Source organism: Barbus barbus, assembly GCF_936440315.1.
Source record: "Barbus barbus genome assembly, chromosome: 12".
NCBI lineage: Eukaryota > Metazoa > Chordata > Actinopteri > Cypriniformes > Cyprinidae > Barbus > Barbus barbus.
Window position 1 is genome coordinate 27,963,754 of NC_136740.1, and position 21,103 is coordinate 27,984,856.

Sequence of the window (21,103 nt, forward strand, 5' to 3'; positions counted from 1 at the left end):
ACTAAAACACAACAAAATTAATAAAACTTTAAAACTGAAATTCAATGAAAATGTAATTCAAAATCCAGTAATAGTATATCAATGAGACTAAAATAAAACTATATATAGAAATTAGTAGTATATATAATTGTTTGGCAATAAACAAGTACAATGTAAATTATGTTAACATCAAAATATAATGTAAAAAGCTACAATAAGCATGGTTACAATGAGTTTGCAAGTCTAATGAACTAAATGAATCTGAATTAATTAGTCCTACTTTATCAATCAGCAGATGCTAGATAGTTTGGGACTAAAAAAAAAATAAAAAATATGTGTAATTTGTGATGGGATACTATAAAAATACCAGGGGATTTCTAGCAGCAAATACACCATACCCCAGTCCTTCTCGTTCTTACGGGGTCTGTCTCTCAGTATCTAGTTGGTGTAAGTAGGTCTCTGTGTCCTCATTCAACTATATTCAGTGTCTCGTGCCCCAGCCGCTCTGGGCCCTCTGCCGAGATCTCATTGTGGCATTATGGCCTGTTCTCTGGCAAAGACCCCAGCGCCAGTGTCAAAGAATGCCCGGCTTTGCCCCACTTATTGGGGAGAATGATTTGCAGTCTGGTCCGATGACCAAATTTACCCTGGGGTTTCAGTGGAATGGAGGATGGGAAGATGATACCACAACTGAAAACTGAACGAGGATGATCACATCATCAGAATCATCAGAGATTACTATCAACAATCAACATACTTAACATACTTGTGGGAAAATAGCTTAATTCATCAGAATCAATACAAATGGTCTATACAATATTTGTTTCAGTTCATTATTTGTCTTTCACCTAATATATATATATATATATATATATATATATTATTAATAATAATAATTTGGTTCATTTCTTGTACCTAAAAAATGTGTCTTTCACCTTAAATATAATTTTAAAATACATTATTATTATTATTATTGTACCTAAACAAAATTTTAGTTGTATAGCTCATTTTCAAGAACATAAATATTATGCTGTATGACTACAATAAATTATTTTATTTAGGCCAATCCCATCCCAAAGTATTTGCAAATCCATTCACTGATGATGACTTTCTTCTCGTTTAATATTTGCATATATAGTTATTGTTGTGTAATTGTTTTATTTCCCTTTCTTTTCATCTTTATAATTATCATTAGGCTATTAATGGCATGACTAACTAAATATGGTAATATAAATGTTAAATGCCAGTCAAAAAAATATAAAAGTAAAATTAATTTAATTAAAATAAATACGGTGCCTGCGGAAGAATAGCACTCAATGAAATACCCGAATAAAATATTATTTATTGAAAAATTTATCTTTTACATTTTTTTGAAAAATGCATATTTTTAATTTTTCATTATAACATTTGCACACACAAAAAATTTAATAAAATGAAGCACTCTACATATTATAAATTGTCAAGGCGCATATTTGCATTTTTTCTTCTTAGAACTTTGCGTTCTTTGAAACAGAACGAGGAACGCGAAAAGCGGTCGAACGGGTTTCGTGCCTTTGTTCTGGCTGCTCTCCTGATTCTAAACACAGGCTGCTTTTCATGTCTCCATCCAATGAGAGAATGCTCGTGCGCGCTGCGGAGGGAGGGATTTCCACTGCTGGTTGTGTTGCTTTCCCTGGGAATGTGAGGGACACACGAAGCCCGAATGATTCTCCGGGCTGTCCGCTAACTTTATGACCTAGTTCTGCCATGGAACTGTAGTTATTTCGCGCTTTTTCCCCAATTTCTGTAACTCTTCTGAACCCAAACTGGCGACCTTACATCTCCAGCTGGCACGCGCAAATGATCTCTTAGACCAGATCAAGCTCAAAGGTTTGGACCTTCGATTTTCTCTTGCTTTATGTTGTCATTTTAATCCGCAGTGTCTGAATTGTTGCTATGCATGGAACCTGTCCATGCATTTGCTGAATTGAACTTTCAAACGAGTTCTTCGAAAGTTATATGAAGGAATGTTATGAAAATATGTTTTCAGTGACGATGTCATGACTTTATATTACAACGCAGAGGCAGTGAACTTCACCAAAACCTAAAATCTCACACAAACTCATTGCAAATATGTCATTCTGGCGAAGCAAAAGTGGAAGTGTCATGTATCAACATCAGGGTGATGGATTAGATGTTGTTGTGTTGAGTTTCAATGTTCAAGTTCAAGTTCTGGAGAGCAGATCAAAGAGTTATAAGCAGTGGTTTCTTAAGTTGAGGAAATGAGTTTGGCATTTTGTGAATTGTGCAAGTGTTGAGTTGACATTGAGCACCTCCCTATGGGTGAGAGACAGTATATATATATATATAGCATGCATGGTGGGAGAGTTGCTTTTGCAGAACTGCCTGTCTTTTCCTCGAACACACATGGAACGTAGTCTATCCAGTAGCCTACATTAGTCCACGTGAACAGGCATCTGTAAGTAATACAGGGCCTCTTCCAGACCCTCAGCACTGTAGAACTGACAGCACCAGCCTGTCTTGGTCTCTTTCTGTGCTGGACGCCCTCCTGAGCACGTTTCCACCAGAAGATATGAAGAAAGTGACATGTATGTGCTTCTTTTGTACCCGTTGTGTGAGTCTAGAACTTTATTAATGCAGTATTTTTGGATGTAAAAAAAAAACTAAAAGTGTTTGATCAATGGCTTTCTGTAGTAATTGCTTTTTTGACCTTTGTTAATTTTTTTTAGATGGCAAGGACTACTAAATATGGTGATCGCTTGTGAGGGACCCCTCTCCTAAAATATAAGAGCATCTATATATTGTCATGTACTGTATGCAGATCCATTTATACTGTTTGAGAAATAGTAAGCTTAAAGGGATAGATACCCAAAAAGGACAATTATGTCATTTATATCACTTTAAGCATGTTATTATAAAAACATGCTGTTTGCCAAATTAAATAATTGGCTTATTGTCTTTGTACGAATTGCAAGAAGTGAAGTTATGTGGAAAATAATTAGTTTGTCTTAAAGTCAGCATCATTGCATCAGTGACGTTTGCACAGGCCTTGTTTGCTTCAAATCCAGAAAATGCATCCAAAAAGAAGTATTTTAATTTAAAGTTTGGCTCCTAAAGCAGATTTCAAATTCTATATTACAGTGTTCTGGGTGCTTGTCAGAAGTTCTCAGTTGTTGCCGGTGTTTGCTTACTAGTCTCTATAAAAACTATTGTAATTTTAAAGATTAAAGACCTGTTAAATGGTTAACAAGTTTATAAGGTTACAAATTCCCTTACTATATATTGTGAAATACTATAATAGATCTAACAAGACAGTTCATATCATTTTACAGTAAAATACTGTTTAATGTACAGTTTATTGATTTTTGGTTTTGGTTAATTACGTTTCTTCCTATTGCTATCAGTTATGTAGATTTGGGTTTTATGTTACATGGTGTAAAATGTATGTTTATTATTTTATTTTAGAGACGTGTGTTACCATGAAGGTGTTTTCTATTTGTGTATATGGCACTTTGTTCTCCTATATATCAGTATTTACCTATAAATTAATATTTAAGTTACAAAATGGATTTTAATTCGGTTAAAGGGATATTTTCACCCAAAAATGTAATCCACTTGTTCCAAATCTGTATGAGTTTCTTTTTTCTGCTAAACACAAAAGAAGGTATTTTGAAGAATGTTGATCACCAAAGAGTTGACGGTAGCCATTGACTTTCATAGTATTTTTTTCCCCCATACTGGAAGTATGACCGTAACCTGTTTGATCACCAACATTCTTCAAAATAACTTCTTTTGTGTTCAACAGGTGAAAGAAACTCATACAGGTTTGGAACAACTTGAGGGTGAGTTTTTGGGTAAACCGTCCCTTTAATGAAGTGCATGTCTTTTTACTGTACATTTAAGCTCATAAAAGAAAAAGTTATAATGTATGTAAGGTGCTTTTTGCTTGGTAGCATTAAAAGCTTTCGTTTTCAAGAAAAAGCCTCAGGCAAAATTAAAATGTTACACAGAACTTCCAAAACAGATTTGGATAGTAGAAATCTGTTTCTTGAAAAACGTAATGACTGCTTGAATTGTTTTGGTTCGAACTTTGTGGAAATTTCCTGTTCTCCCAGTATAGCCATTTGCATAATTGTTAGTCTTGTGTGTGTGTGTGTAGGTGGTAGCCAGACAAGCTCATCCCATGATCGTGCATTAACATGACAGTGGAATGCTTAGAGCCTGAGATAGTGTCCGTATGCATTCTGCAGATACATGTGTGCCCAACAGAATGTGCACATACAGGCTGCAAGCATATAGGCACTCTATTGTCAACATGCAGTGATAAAGACGTCCATTGAGGCAGATCTTGTGACACAATCACGAGCCAGAGAAAGAATGTCAGAATTACTGAAGAGGGTGAGATGTGGAGCGAGAGATGCACAAGCAAGGTCGTTAAGCATCTGTCTTCGTCTGATTTGTTCCGGTTTGGATCATGCAATAGTTTGTGAGCAAACATGAAATCAAAATTAAACCTATTTATCTTTTTAATGCACATTCCTGGTGTCAACAATTAATCAGTGCATGTTGTGAAAATTTCATCAAATTAACTTAGACTGCATGTTAAACAATTTTAATAATCAGCTGACATCACTTCACCTTGTTCTGTAAGTCTCACCTTATTTATCATATTTTTGAATATCCAGTTTTACTTGGAAAAACACCATTTTAGATTGTGTTTCTAAAATGGAGTTTCTAGCAAAAATGAGTGCAAATGTTTTTCATGCATTAAAGAACAACTGTTTTCAAAATTGATAATGTTTCTTGAGCAGTAAATCAGCATATTAGAATGTTTCTGAAGGATCATGTGACATTGAAGACTGAAGTAATGATGCTGAAAATTCAGCTTTGCACCACAGGAATAAATTACATTTTAAAAATAGAAAACGGTTATTTTCAGTTGTAATAATATTTCACAAAATTACAGTTTTTTTCTGTATTTTTGATCAAATAATTGCAGCCTTGATGAGCAAAAACAAAATCTAACCAGTATAATCGAAAGATTTTAAAGGTGATTTGTATGTGGGTAAATAGTTTTGCATCGTCATATTGGTGCATATTCTTGGAAAGTACCCTTACTATACATACTTACCCATACCATTCTTCCTAGTGTTCATTTAGTGAAAATTTAGTTAGTTTTGTTTTGTTTTGGTCCACTAAGCCTTCTTCCAACCATCTGGCTTCATTCTTGTACATAATGTTGATTTTCACAATCCAATCAATTCCTGATGGATAAAATGTCCTGTTTTTGTATATCCCGTTTCGTTCTGAAATATGTCAGAAAATGAATTGAGTGACAATAACAACTCTGTCGTTGGTCTCAGTTGGTGGACACACATCAGCAGCTTCAGCTGAGCTCATCTGCTCCTCTTGTTTAGTCTCAGTTTGGAGTCTCATGGGATTTAGATAGTCAGACTTAGGGGTGGGCAATATGGCAAAAATATCATATCACGTTTTTTTTTTTAAATTTCACGATTTTATCACGATTCTTTGTCATGTTGTTTTTATTATTTTGTCTGAGCAGTACAGCCAAACTAATTTCCCTATTATACAGACAAATCCTTTCAAGGTTACAAAATATAAAAAAGGATGGTGGATATTTAGGCCAAAGTGGGCGAAGATCAAAATCTTTATCATTATTAAAGAATAAGAACAAAGATACACATTACAAATACACATAATATACAATAAAACAAACAGTGTTTTATTTTCAGGTACAATATTCATATTTAGCAGGAGCATTCAAGAAATTGAATGAACAAATATAAAAATAAAACACTATATAGATTGATTCCTATTAAAGCAACTCATCGGTGCATAAACACAGTTCCAAAACTCTTCTGGCTCACCTTTGTGCTTTTTTGCAAACTCTAATCTTGCCTTTCTATTTTTGGTGCTGGTCAGAGGTTTGCATCTTGCTGTGTAGCATCTGTAATTCTGTGTCAAAGTCTCCTGAGGACAGTAGATTGTCAGAGCATCACCCCAGCTTTCTGGAAGTTGTTGGTGATTTTACAGATACGTCTTTTAGGATTCATTTTCACAGCTTTTATGATTTGTCTGTCATCAACTACTGTTGTTTTCTCAGCCGATCAGGTCGTTGTTGGTTGCTGGTGTCGCTGGTGGTTTCCAAACTCTTGATTTCTCCATGCCCTTTGTTTTTGCTAGAGCTCTAACTAACTTCCTCTTTTCTTTTAGCATCCAAATTGCTTGCTTTTCTCTCAAAGTCAGCTCCCTCATCTTCATCCTGGTTTGTGTGTGTCATCATCGAATGCAAGATTCAGAATACAGAAGTAATGGATATAACTGATCCGACACATTCCCTGCTTTTAATATCTGAAGAATTAATGCAACAGGACACAACTGATCTCTTAGAAAGACCTGTGAGGCAACTGCTCCAATACTTATGCTCACATCAGATAGAGGGATGAAACTCTAAAAGTGCTGAACTTCTTAGCTGGTAAAACATGTATGTGTTGAATCACCCAATAATAAAATGTGACATTCAGTAGTTTTGTCTCATATTCATCTTTTAATCATATTGGTAAATGTCTTGACTCCACAGCCAACAGAGCAATTTTGTCTGTACTGTTCCAATACTTTTGGAGGGCACTGTATATATATACGACGAGACTAAAGCAATAAAACCCATTACAAACGAGGCATTTGTTGCATCCAGTGGGGACATAATTACTGACTATAATGACTTATACTGTCTACCATGTCTGCATTTGTGATCGGAGAAACGACAAACAACAAGAGCTACTCTACACTGCTCAAAACACGCGTTTGAATCGTCAGTGGCAGAAATGTACTTACAGGCTGTGAGTCAGAAGCGCCAGACTGTCCTTGCAAAGTTGGAATTGCCCCACTTTATAGAAACAGCCTTTGAGCCAGCCAGCATTGTAGGCTACTACGCCTGCTGCCAGGTTCAGAAAATAGTCCTCCGTAAATTGCGCCATACACATTCGAATATTTGCATTGTACTGCTCTGGAACAGTGTTGTAAAGACAACTTAACCACTGATTTCTAGTTGTGTCCTCTTTTGGAATCCGAAACAAAGTAGTTTCGCTTTCACAGTGTCTCCAGGACATGGCACCGGCGGCAGCAACAATACTACAGCGAGAATAAAAATCACGCCCCCTTTCTTTGCATTTATACGTTTGGGCGGTGTTGTGAAAATCTCCCCACATCGTGACGTAAACATGTGGGGGCGTGTTTAAATGAGCTGTTTTAGGAGGGCGTGGACAAGTCTTAACTTTATAAAGAATATCTCTTTGGTTTTGAGACTTTAGTCTTTGGAACTTCAGGGATCTTATCTATGCATGAACAGCTTGTAACACTCCAAAGAGAAAGGAAAACTTGAAATCACATCATATGACCCCTTTAAATGAAAAATTAGAAAGGTTGCCTTGGCGACTAACTACAGTAAATGAGTTAACATCTGGACAATAAGTTGACATATTAAAGTTACAAAAACTAAAACAAAAATATATTTAGCTTTAATTTATTCAAACATTTAAAAAAACAAATGACAGTTATTACATAAAATTACTAAAACTTAAAATTTAAACGAAATAAAATAAAAAAATATTTAAATATAAAAACAGTATATTTTTATAATAGTAAAATAAAATATTAAAAATGATAATAGTTTTAAAATGACTCTTACTGACATGCTGATTTTTATACTTATTAATTATTTATTTATATATTGTTTTAAATATTAAGAGCCATATCATTTGATTTGTTTTACAAGAGAATTTAAACGGTAGCAAAAAATATTAGTTTGATACATTGAAATTTGAAATTGAAATAGGTTGTTTCAAGGAATTAACATTCAACACTTACAAATGTCCGTCTCTGTAAAAATGTTTCAGTTGTATAAAAGATTGTGATGAACAGTATAGGCAATTATTGCTGTTTATCACAATTTATTTATATTTAGTGTAAAACATTGATGACATAAATGATGGTTTACTAATTAAAAAATACCACTCTTTTAAGCCATCCGGAGCAAATAGCTCTATAACTACTGATACGTACTGCATTGTAAGAGCTGAAAAATATTAAGAGAGAATGGGTTTAATATCTAATATCAGTCTCTTTATTCAAATCCACAGAGTAACTGCATACAGTAAGGAAGGGCTCTAATGTGGAGGCATTGGTCAAGCATTTCCATCTGCTTTGTTTAGACTGCTGTTTGTCCATGTGGAGAAAGCATGCTCATTTTCATACAGCTCCGCTTGTAACAGTCAACTCTGTGCCCCTCACAAAGAACATTCTGTTCTAGTTTCAAAGAATCGGCCCCTGTGCAAAGCAAAGTACGGACCCCTTTATAGAGGCAGGTACTTACAGCTAAACAGTTGAACTTCAGCTTCCAGAGAATGGCTTTATTGCTTAGTGGTTGTGTGCATGCAAAAATGTTTGCATGTAACAGTATCATGCAATGTCACCAACATGCCAAGTTATGTTCCCTGCTATTGGTTGAAAGAGTCAAACGGGAGGCCCCGGGGTGTGTGTGTGATGATGAAATATCTGAGTCTGATTTGAGTGTTAAAGCTGGTTTTGTTTTTCTCCAGAGATGCGGAACAGAATGCAATGGTAAAACCTTCTGAACTGATTATGTATGTCATGCCATTGCATGTGTAATTCAGTGTCTAGTTTTCATCTCTGGAGTTATATTACATTTGTAATCAATTTGTGTACAAAAGTCTTTAAACTCAGGCAAGAAGCTGTATTTTGCATGTTTGTCTTTTGTCTCACTGGAAATGAAATGTCAAGTGCATTGCATTGTGAGATACAACATCCCATACTCCAAATGACGTAGGTTCTGTCTATTCTGTGCATAAAGTTCACTTTTAAATTATAATGTAAATGAATGAAAATAAGTAATAATTAAATAAATGTTAAAAACTTTAGGATTTTATATTATTTTTGAAAGAAGCCTCTTATGCTCACCAAGGCTACAATTAGGCCTATTTGATTAAAAATACAGTAAAATTCTGAAATATTATTACAATTTTCAAAAACAGTTGTCTGTTGAATTTTATTTCTTTGATGCAAAGCTGAATTTTCAGCTTCATTCATTATTCTAATAGAAACCGTTCTCAAGAAACATTTCTTCTTATTATTAAGTGAAAACAGTTGTTCTGACTTTTTTTGTGGAAACTATGATCTTTTTTTCAGGCATAGAAAGTACAGAATTTATTTAAAACCTTAAATGTCTTTATTGTCACTTTTGATTAATTAAATGCATTCTTGCTGAAAAAAAGTATTAATTTAAAACAAACAAAAACTGCATCCCAAATGATGCACTGTACACTATGTACTTATGTACTCAACCATGTAGTGTATGAATTTTATAAGGTTATTTTGTCATTAATAATCGAGTAATTAAATTTGCAACAGTTGAGTCCATGAAAGTGTCCAACATTCCACACTTCATTTTTTTGGTTATTTAAGTGCATCATCCGGGTATTTAAAGTGCACTTTAAACACTACTCATACTCGCACTATTCATATTACAAAACAGCATAGAATAGTGCATAAGTACGTGATTTGGGACGCACCTAAACAAGCAAATCATTTGATTTTACTATATTCTTCCTGTGTTATGTTTTCCATATTGTTGAGCCTGTGGAGTTTATAGTAATATTAATACATTTCAAGACATTTTTAGCACTGTGTTCCAAGTTCCCAATGCAAAATCTGGGTCTTGAAGCAAAATCACTTATTCAAGGCTTATTAAGTGAGTTTTCAGCAGTAATCCAGCTTTCTTTTTACTGCATATGGGTCAAATCTTCATTGTGTCTGTGTGTGTGTGTGTTTCTCTGCAGTGTTTCCTGTGTGGCGGGGGGCTGGAGAGGGTCATGGTTGGGGCTGGGCTCAGTGTGTGAGGTGGGAGGCCGGGGAAGGGGGCCCGTCCCGGGGTCTGGAGTGTCCGCTGTGGTGCGTCCTGTGTCGAGGAGGCAAGGAGAGACTCAATCAGGCCTGTCAGAGAGGGAGGGGAGTGCTGCGCCTGCCCGCAGACATGCTGAGCCTCAGACTTCCGCAGCTCTTTGACATCCACCAGGTGCCAAAGGTGAGGAAGGGAGTATCTGTTTGACGTAGAAAGAGCGTGCTTGAAACCGTTTATTGTTGCAGTTCAGTTCCCCTTGAAGGGAAATCCCTGGGAAATCCTGCATGTACTTAAAAGTTACAGACCAAATGAGCAGCACCAGACAGTGCAAGTCACAGATTTCAGTTCTGCTAAAATCTTTCTTAAAGAAATTCCAGCAGAGTTTCAGTAAGATTACATCAGATGAATGACTTGCATTCAGAATATTAAAGCAATAGCTCACCTAAAAATGTTGTTCTAAACCCTTTTTCTTTCTTTCTTTCTTTTGTGGAACAGAAAAAAAGAGGTTTAGAAGTATGTTTTAGTAGTAATAAATACTATAATAATATTAAAATAACACTGGCAAAATACAGATTTTATTAAAACTATATTTTATTATACTATTTTGTGCTTTTTATATCATTCGATTTGTTTAATAATTTCTGGATTATTTGAAATAGTAGAAAGAAAAATAGCTATGAATCATAATGAATCAACACTCACAAATGTTCATGGATAGTGTGACCAGGATAGGTGAATATTGTTGCTCATCACTATTTTTTTATATTTGTACATATGAATTCTTTATTGTATTTTGCATTGGCTGCACTGTCAACATTGTAGCATGCATTGTCAAAATGTATTTAGTATGTATGACATATTGTAAGCGTGAGGTAATGACAAAACATATGTTGTCATGACTTGTTGATCGTGTTGTTGTTTTTTTACAGTGTAGATGTTTTCATTTGTTTTAGATGTCTGTGTGCATTTTTGCAGGTGTTTCGAGAGGACGGCATCATGTCCGGCTACCGTCATCCCAGGAGCTCAGCCCTGGACTGCATTCTCAGCAGTTTTCAAATGACCAACGAGACGGTCAATATCTGGACCCATTTCCTGCCGACCTGGTAAAGCGCCTAGTTAAACATGTGATGCCTTTTTAGTGCCAGAACTAGTAGGTTGTCAGCTTTGAAGCTTTGGTTGAGCTGCTTCATTATGCAATCAGGATCCAGCTTATAAGCAGACACTTTTATGCCATATCGGATTTTACAAGCACTAAACACTTTACTTGAAAAGTATATTCGTATATATATTGCGACATCAGTGCAGAAACAACATCACATGATGAAACGTTTGAGTTGAAAAGAAAACTATTAATCTATTTATATAATATAATACAAAATTCTATATATAATATAAAAATGAATGTAAAAGTTATTAAAGTTATATTTAAAATACATTTAATATATTGTGACGAGTAGGCTGCCTCCCCCTTTATTATCATCACCACCCCGTCCCGTATTCGCCGCCCTTCACCAGGCTCCCGACGGGAGTGAGTGTGTGAGAGAGGAGGGGCCCTGAAACAGCCAGGGCTGGCGGCGTGTGATGAGGCACACCTGATCAGAATAGAGCCTCATCACCGCCGCTGTTTAAATGCCGAGCGTGCCTCTCCTCGAGAGACCAGTCTCTTCCCCGTGCATGCACACTGGTGTCCTCGTGGGTCCAGGAAGGGAGCGTCGAGGAGCGATCGAGTTCTGCACCCGCGAGACGGTTGACGGGCCAGGATGCACCTGTAACTACTTTAACTAATAACTAGAGATCGACCGATATCGAACCCCCCCCCCCCCCCCCCCCCCCCCGATATTTAAGCATTTTACCATAATTGGATATCGGTTTTGTAATATCTGATTCACCGATAAATGCTGCCATCTTGTGGGTGTTTTGAGAATTGCGCGCAGGATCGCCATTGCAGTGCGTCTTAGGGGAGACGAGACAACAACAACGGCGTGCAGGTACTTGATTAGTAAACTTTATTTAGCATAACAGCTATTAATGCACAAATTAGATGTATTACATAAATACCTGATATGTAGGTATTGGCTCTGAGAAATAAAATAAGATAATCTGTCAAGCCCTGTCCCAATAAAAACGTAACTTTGCATGAATTAAATAATACATAATAAAAAATACTACTAAAACTGTAGTTAAAAATGAAGTTGATATAACTCCTGTCCTTTTATTTATTTTCTCCATTAGACATTCTACATTTATTTTGCTTACTGCTAATATTAGTGTTGCTGCTGATGCTTTTTATAAATAAAATGTTTTTTATTGTTGTAATATGAAGATTCAATTTAACATGAAAGACTGCTAATTCTTAAAACATTTTTTTGACTGAAAGGAGGAAAAACCAAAGTGAAGTATGGACAAACTTTACGCAGTCATTTATTTACTTTTTAACAGTAAATAAATATCGGTTCTGCATATCGGTTATCAGGCACATAAACATGCAAATAACTGATATCGGTTATAAAAACTTAATATCGGTCGATCACTACTAATAACTAACAAATTAATTTATTCCTGTTATGCAAAGCTGAATTTTCAACATCATTACTCCAGTCGTCAGTGTCACATGATCCTTCAGAAATCATTTGCTGTTTTGGTGCTCAAGAAACATTTATTGTTATTATCAATGATGTTGAAAACTGTTCAGCTGCTTTAAATATTTTTTTTTCAGGTTTCTATGATGAGTGGAAAGTTTAAAAGAACTGCATTTATTTGAAATATAATTTTTTTGTAACATTATAAATGTCTTTACTGACACTTTTGATCAATTTAATGCTAAATAAAACTGCTAATTTCTTTGAATGGTAGTGAAGTCGGTTATTCAGAGTCGTGCACTACGTTCCTCACACAAGACATAAATTCCCTGTGTATGACCGGAGCTGTGCTGTTCTAGGTACTTCCTGTGGCGGTTCAGCGTGCTGTGCTTCTCTCTGGACTTCCTGATGGACAGCTACACCTGGCCGCTGCTCGTCTACATGCTTCTGATCTGCCTGTACCCCTTCACCTCCAGCTGCGCTCACATCTTCAGCACCATGTCGGCCGAGGCTCGTCACATCTGCTACTTCTTCGACTACGGCGCGCTCAGCCTCTACAGTCTCGGTACGCTGCGGTTCTCATGGGTGATTCTGTCCTGTTTGTTCGGAGTGACACTTCACTGTGAACTCTATTGACCGGTAGATAAGCACATTATCATTACTACAATGACACAATAGCCATTCTTATCAAATATTTCCTGTTTAAACATCAGTGGCGTGCAGATTTAGTCATGCATAGCTAGAGTTTTGACTGAAAACCTCACCTATGGTTCACACTGCAGCTTATTTTAATCAAGAACAGCCTACGTAGAAAGAGAGCAGTATACTGTAAAACCTCCTACCATCATTTTTGTGACATATCCTCAACAAAAATGATAAAAGAGACCTGATTTAACACACACAAAAAAATAAAAAATTGAATGCTGCTCTAGATGATCTTATGAAAAAGTGACCCATGAAGAAGTGCCTCAAACGAAGCTTTCAAAATATACAAAAGTCAACTACTACTTAGAATGATTTGATGGCACTAACCTGGACAAATTCATCAATTAGTTCTTCATCAAAAGCATGATTTCAACCACATATTAGAAGAAACTTTAAAAAGAAAATTAGAAATGTTGCCTTGTCAATTAACTGAAATATGTAAAGTTGAAGCACAAAAATGATTGAAAATTAAAATGAAATAAAAAAACTAAATAAAAATATTTTAAAAACAAAAACTTGCAAAAGGACTAAAACGTAAACTAAAATGAAAATGAAAAATATAAAATAAAAGCCAGTTCAAGATATTAATAAATATTGTAATAGTATATAAATAATTCTGCATTAATTTTCATTTTATGTATTAAGGTTTATTGTCCCTTAGAAATAAAACCAAATATTTGTATATACTTTTATATTATTTACTAATGCCTTGACTTGGCTTTCGTTTGTTTAGTAATTTAGCTGTGTGCTTTTGCCATTTATATTCTCTTTTTTTAAATTCTCTTAAATTTATTTTTATTTCAGTTTTAGTTATTTTGAATGATTTCAAAATGATTTCCAATAGTTTTAGTTAACAATAACAACACTGCATTCATGCACCTCAAACAATACAGCAAGCATAGTGCTGGCAACACCAAGGTCATGGGTTTGATTCCAGAGAATGCAGGAACTGATAAAATGTACAGTATGTCTTGAATGCACTCGAAGTTGCTTTGGATAAAACACGAAATGCAAATGCGTGAATGTAAATGAATATGACACTGTGTGATAAATGTGCCAGGGGCTGCTTGTCATCCACGGTCCTTGACAGAATATAGAATCCTGAACTAGACACAATTCTGATGTAAAGCTGATGAGATGTCGGAGAATTTCACGATGGCCAGCAGTAGAAATGAATGCCTCTTGGATGGGTTGATGTGAGGTTATGGAAAGCATGAGCTTCGGGGGAAATGAGCCGTCTAACACACTGCTGGCATTTTATTGTATGACTTCAAAGGAAAGAAACACTCTGGCTCCAGAGAATACCTTTAAAGTCTGCATTGATAAAGAGTGAAGGCTGAAGATCTGCACGTATTGTTCGAGCCACTTATGAAGAGCTAGTGTGAAATATAAGCCCAATTTAAATATGTAAATACCTTACATTGAGTGCGTGATTTAATGCACCTTTCAAACATTAAAGACTCATTTTCTTGATTAAAGAATGATTATTCATCCAAGTGGAAATTGATTTAAACTTATATTTGAAAAGTAATCCTATTTCTGCAGTATTTCCATTGATTTGACTTCTGTCAGTCTCTGTGCTGGATGATGGTACGGTCATCTTTTCAATATCCTGAGTTTAGAGCAGTGAGCTTTTCTTGTAAGCTCCCGTAGTCTAATAAAAATATTATTCTTTCATATGTGGAAGCCATCTCCGGTCATGTTTTCCAGTTGTGGTAAAGAATGGCCTCTCTTGCTGCCTTTGAGAAAAGCAGAATAGCTGTATATGTCCACAGCAGTGAATGTGAGTGAGTGTGTGTTTGTATATGGCACAATAGCCAAGCACTACAAAAGAAGAAATTCAATATAACATGGTATTTTATACAGTAACCCCCCCCAAAATGTTATTTTTGTGCTGTGTATGCCATACACCTACAATTTTTCTTATAATTTTATGTAAAAATTACACTGTATGCAACATTATTGCACAATAATAGTTTCTTTGAAATAATGGTTCATTTGCATTTTTATGTACATTTTTGTGTAAACTTTGTCTAGACAATTCATCCAGCTTGGACATTTTTTGTGACATATTCTCAAGATAAATGATAAATGAGATCTGATTTAATTTATAAAATGTGCATAGACAATTTAATGCTGCTCTAGATGATTTTATGAAAATGTGGCCCATTTTATCTGACTTAATCTTATTAAGTGCCTCAAATAAGACTTTAGAATATACAAACATATATCAATTACTTTATCAAATTATATGTAGGTAGTGCAGAAAATGTTGGGGGAAAAAATGAAAATGAAAAAAAAAACTAAACTTAAAAAAGAAACGAAAAAAATATTATAAATATTTGCAACTAACTGAAATATGTTTAAGCTTAAGCACTAAAATTATTAAAACTAGAGCTAAATATAAATATAAAAAATAAAAATGACAAAAGCACATTTAAAATGAAAAATAAAAGCAAATTCAGGATATTAATAGATACTATAATGGTAGACTACATAAATAATACTTAATACTTGAACCATTTTATTTATTAGATTTTATTGTCCCTTTTAAATAAATAACATTATTTTTTATATACTATTATAGTATTTATTACTATCTTGAATTGGCTTTTATTTTTATATTGCAGTTTTAATTTTAATTTTAGTTTTTACGGTATCATAATGTTTTCTTGGAAATAATAGTTAATTTGCATTTCAAGTTTGTGTAAACATTCGTTAAGACAATTCATCCAGTTATTTCTGGGGGGGGGGGGATCACATATGTACAGTATGCATACTACATACTGCAGAAATAATTCAAGTGTTTTAGTAATAAGCCATTTCAATACATGCACTGAAATCAGTTTCAATTCTGAGAAATATGCAAGCATCATGCCACTTTTGTGTGATATTTTATTAAATAACACAAAAACATTTTGACACGTTTTGTCTCCAAATACCATTGGAATTTGGAAATGTAATATTACTTTGTTTAGATCTCAATCTGTTAACAAGCCTTCTTCATTTATTCTAGATACATAGTTCCCTAACAAGGAATGTGCTTTATGCAGTTTCTAAAACATAAAACTCTGAATCAAATCCAAACGAAAGCCTCCATTAATCTGCAATGTTTGTGTTGAATGGAAATGATCTGCAGTTTAGACATTTTTTGTGACATTTTCAGAATAAATGATACAAGAGACCTGATTTAACACACAAAGAGCTGTATGTAAAACGTGCACATTTTAATGCTGCTCTAGAAGATTTTATGAAAAAATGGCCCATTTTACCTAATTTCACCCTAATAACAGTACTCTCGGAAATCTTGCAAAGATTTGATGCCACTAAGCTGGCAAACTTCTTAAATTCAGAAAGGAGTTCCTCATCAAAAGCCCTCATCATATAACATAAAACTCAGAATCATATCCAAATGAAAGCATGCATTAATCCTCAATGCTCTGCCCTGTTTCAGTGTTTTAAAAATGCCATACTCTTTTCCAGGCTGCGCCATCATATACAGCTCTTACGCGATGCCCGACTTCTGGATAAACAGTTGGCTTCATCAGCATTTCGTGACCATCGGCGTCAGCAACTCGCTCTTTTGTACCAGCATGTCCTGCTACTCCAGGTGAGAGTGGATTCAGAGGGCAATTAAGACTCATTTACTAAGTGTGCGATTACAGGAGCTAATGCAGATGTCGTTTCAAAGCCTGAATGATAGAGAGTTCATTATATAACTTGAGTCCCTCTCACACACAGACCTTTTTTTGTTTTGCCCTTATTCCTGATTGCACAAAAGGTTTCAGTAATTTTAACAAATTATTTACAAAAGTGCTTAACTAGTTGTTGAATTCTGTGAATTGATTAGTTTCGCTTAAGCAGGCAGAACTATTGCAGATGTATATTATTAAACTTTGGCACATAACTTGTCTCGCTCTGATGCCTCAAATCATGCAGGTTGTTTAGAAGAGCTGTGCGATTTACTTCCTCTAAACAATCAGATCTGTGTGTGGAGGATGAAGGAATGGGCAAAACAACATCTCATGGAGCTACATTGAAGGGAACTATGTTTACAGACAGAATATCATAGAGACATGGGGTTGGGGTCTTTGGACCAAAACCACCATGGAAGCCGCTCACAATACAGTATCATCAACTTTTGTGTGATTAACCACCACACATTTTCTAAAAAAAAAAACAATGTAAATATTATTTTTTAATATTTAAATATTTGTATTAATATTTTTTATTTAAAATATGTATTTTTGCATGAACAAGCACTACTCACATTTTCTAAATAAAGTTCAAAAACTGTGTAAATATTGTTATTTAATATTTCTAAAAACATGAACTATGAACAGAAACCTTTAACCAACTGTAAATAACCGATTTTCTAATGTGGTAAAATTAAAATATCCAAAAAAATCAGATTAAAACAGTTGGTTCAGTTTCATTGCAAGAAGTGTCAAGCGTCACTTGATCGCAGATGCCACTTTTTGTGTGATATTGTGTTAAATATATAAAGAGAGTATATCAGAGATGTGGACTTGGGCTCTTTTGGCTTGCAACCACCTACCATCAACAGTATCCTAACAACCACATAAAAACACACTAACAACCACCTACAATATGTTAGCATCGTGGTTGAAACTTTGGCATGACTTACATTTTCTTCATAAAATATTAACTGTGTAAATATGATTGTTTAATGTTTCCATTGTCTTAATATTTGATATAAATATTAATATAATACAATCATTTATATTTATTTAATATATTTTTTAATTAGAATTCAATATAATTTAAAAATAATTCACTGTTTCACATATATTATATTATACATGTTTAATTTTAAACTAGAAATATATATATATAATTTTTTTTTAATGAGTGACCATTTTCCTGTGTTTTACTAGCTTGCAGTATGGTAAGATGCTATTTTGAACATATCTAAAAATATATTTTTTTTTAACATTTTTATGATTTTATTATTAATATTATTTATTTAAAACATATATTTGAATGCATTTTTTAATATATCTATAACAAATATATTTTAAGTGAGTTTTCCTGTCTTTTGTAACAGGTTTGTAGAGTTGCAGTTCCCACACAAAAGTAAAATCTTGCGAACGGCCGCGTTTGTCGTCCCCTTCCTCTTTGATAGCTTCCCATTGTTCTACCGTGTAAGTACAGTCACACTTCACTGCGCGTGCAAATTAGCCAGTTGTATATGTGTGTTGTGTACACTTCTTATATGAATGCGCTCTTCTCTTTCCATATGTGTGTCTGTAGCTGCTGTCGTGCTGTTGGGGGAGCTGTAGTCCCAGTGAAGCTCTGGCCAGCCACTCTTACCATCTGCTCTTTGCGTTCCTCACATGCTTCCTGTTTGCGTCTCACCTCCCCGAGAGACTGGCTCCTGGACGCTTCGACTACATCGGTACCTCATTTTATTGATTTTACAGTCATCCGTGTTTAGTTTTCAATGGTTCACACAGGTGTCACGCGGTTCTTTTGACCACTTTTTCCACTCGCTCTCCTCCAAGGTCACAGTCACCAGCTCTTTCACATATGTGCGGTGGTGGGCACCCATTTCCAGATGGAGGCAGTGTTGACAGACATGGCGTCTCGCAAAGATTGGCTGACGTCGCACTCCTCTTTACCTTCGTTTCCGGGCACCATGGGGGTTCTTGTACTGGGCGTCCTGCTCAACCTGGGCATCATCGGCATCTTTAGCGCCGGTTTACCGCGAACACTTCACCAAAGCACTTCGGCCCACCTTCATCAGGAGTAACAAGCTTTCTTGACCACTCCACACCTCGCTGTGCACCTTTCTGGACGATTTTGCTCGATTGTGCACTTATACAGTCACTTTCACTGATATATAAGCCTTAACGTAAGCCTTAAGTATATAAGCTAAATGTTTATGCTATTCGAGATTGTTTATTCTAGTGTCTTTTATACTCACGGTTTATTATCTCAGCCGAAAACCCTTATGATAATCGTGACCTTTCGGGAGTTATTTGATTTTAGTTTTTAGTCATCGATATGAAAGGTCTAGGGTTGAATGACGCTCATATTGATTTTTGCAGGTTATATTCTAACATAGTTTTGGTGTTTTTTATCAAAATAATATGATGTTTGTGTTACTGCATATTAATGTTGTGTAACATTAACTGGAAAATGATTACGTAGCATTAATCAGGGATTTTATATTTGCATTAATATCATCATGAGTAACATCATTAATATGATTAGTCCAATTTTAGGATGTGCTGCATATCACAATATACAAAAATGATGGCGGGTATCATATCTAAAATTACTTGCAGGTGGGTGAAACTTTGCCCCTTTAAATACTTGTATTTGTAATGTCCCTTTTTATTATAATTTGGATTTAATGGAACGCCTTTGAATAATCTCACAGGTTCAGTAACTAATCAATTAAGTTTTTAGAAACACATATTTCCGTTTTAGCTCATCTAAACATCATTCTCCCACTAAACTGCATCTCATGGGAATATGGGGCTGCACTGGAGTCCTTCACTCTCGTTTTGAGTTGTGTCCTTCTCAGCGTCGAGTCACACATCTGTGGTATTGTTTTGTTCATTGCAGGCTTATGGCATACAATACACTCTGTTTATATTGATACACTAGGTTTTTATATGTAATTGCATTTTGTCAATGCACTTGTGCATCCAGTGCAAACTGGAAATAGGTTTTTTTGTTCATGTAATTAGTTGCATTCTGTTCTTAAACCAGAAATCTGTTTCTAGTTTACTCGTTTTTTTTTTTGTTTGGTCTGACCTAGCGGTCCAGGACAGGTACGCCGGCTTATAATTCAGTGCAATTAATTCTGCGTAAAGGCAGTAGTTTCGTGGAACCTTTTCTAACAAGCTCCAAAGGTCAGTCACTTGGTGGTAATGGTATTTTAATTGGTGTATATGAAAGGGATCTTGGGTTAAAAAGGAAAAGTAGGTGCTTCAGTGGTTAGTGGCGGAAAGATTCTGCATTTCTCTAAATGCCTATTTGTAGTACGACAGCAGAAATTCTCGCTCACTGCTCACAGTAGGTGTGTGTTTTTCCAGCTCCAGCCCTGATGGAGTCTGTTCTTCTGCTCAAAGAGGTTTAGATGTGAATGTGACTGGTCACAATAGTATTTTGTGCACTAGATTTAAATGAAACGTAAAAGGTTTTGGATTCCCAATCCCTGCGTGGTTGTTGGCCCAAATGAATGTATTGCAGTTTTGAAAACTGTTGTTTAAATTACCAAGGAAATTCAAATTATTTAATTTTTGTTTTTAAATGTTCCAGAAATGTTTTTTTTTTTTACTATAACGCTTCCCTTTAAATCGGAGAATTAAAATATGCAATTATTATCGCAATGCCTTTTTATTTGCCATTGTCAATTTTGAAATATGTTTGTAAGAAATGTGAAAAATATGTAAGAGCCTAGAATTAAACTGACTCATTGTTCACTACAGCTGTTGTGGTATCATTGAATAGAGAGCGATTACGCAAATAGCATTATTGGCTTAACACAAAAGTGTATGAGCCAATCGGTTCCTGTAATTCTGTTGTGTAACAGATGTTTTTAATTAGGAAGTGTTTTGTAATATGTGACCCTGGACCACAAAACCAGTCTTAAGTTGCTGGGCTATATTTGTTGCAATAGCCAAAAATACATTGTAAGGGTCAAAATTATCAATTTTTCTTTTATGCCAAAAATCATTAGGATATTAAGTAAAGATCATGTTCCATGAAGATATTTTGTAAATTTCCTACTGTAAATATATCAAAACTTAATGTTAATCAGTAATATGCATTGCTAAGAACTTAATTTGGACAACTTTAAAGGTGATTTTCTCAATATTTCGATTTTTTTGCACCCTCAGATTCCAGATTTTCAAATAGTTGTATATCG

At 35.0% G+C, this 21,103-nt stretch overlaps 1 protein-coding gene across 2 annotated transcripts; it reads left to right on the forward strand.

The window, feature by feature from the left end:
- Positions 1-1,613: 1,613 nt before the first annotated feature.
- LOC306877710 (membrane progestin receptor delta-like) lies at positions 1,614-20,661 on the forward strand. Of its 2 annotated transcripts, XM_079429631.1 has the most exons (9): positions 1,642-1,848; positions 3,785-3,821; positions 9,855-10,099; positions 10,892-11,019; positions 12,855-13,060; positions 16,684-16,810; positions 18,269-18,365; positions 18,475-18,619; positions 18,726-20,661. In XM_079429631.1, exons 3-9 carry the CDS (start codon positions 10,049-10,051, stop codon positions 18,971-18,973), a joined length of 1,002 nt encoding a protein of 333 aa, XP_079285757.1. In that variant the 5' UTR covers positions 1,642-1,848; positions 3,785-3,821; positions 9,855-10,048; the 3' UTR covers positions 18,974-20,661. The 2 variants fall into 2 exon arrangements, with proteins under 2 accessions (XP_079285756.1, XP_079285757.1); XM_079429630.1 differs by lacking the exon at positions 3,785-3,821 and having other exon boundaries at positions 1,614-1,848.
- The last annotated feature ends 442 nt before the right edge of the window (positions 20,662-21,103 follow it).

What these genes read in the sequence shown, in the direction of transcription:
- LOC306877710 (XM_079429630.1), top strand. Translation starts at nt 10,049, where the DNA reads ATGCTGAGCCTCAGACTTCCGCAGCTCTTTGACATCCACCAGGTGCCA. An exon ending in ACATCCACCAGGTGCCAAAG is followed by an intron (nt 10,100 to 10,891) that starts GTGAGGAAGGGA and finishes GCATTTTTGCAG; the next exon opens with GTGTTTCGAGAGGACGGCAT. An exon ending in AGCATGTCCTGCTACTCCAG is followed by an intron (nt 16,811 to 18,268) that starts GTGAGAGTGGAT and finishes CTTTTGTAACAG; the next exon opens with GTTTGTAGAGTTGCAGTTCC.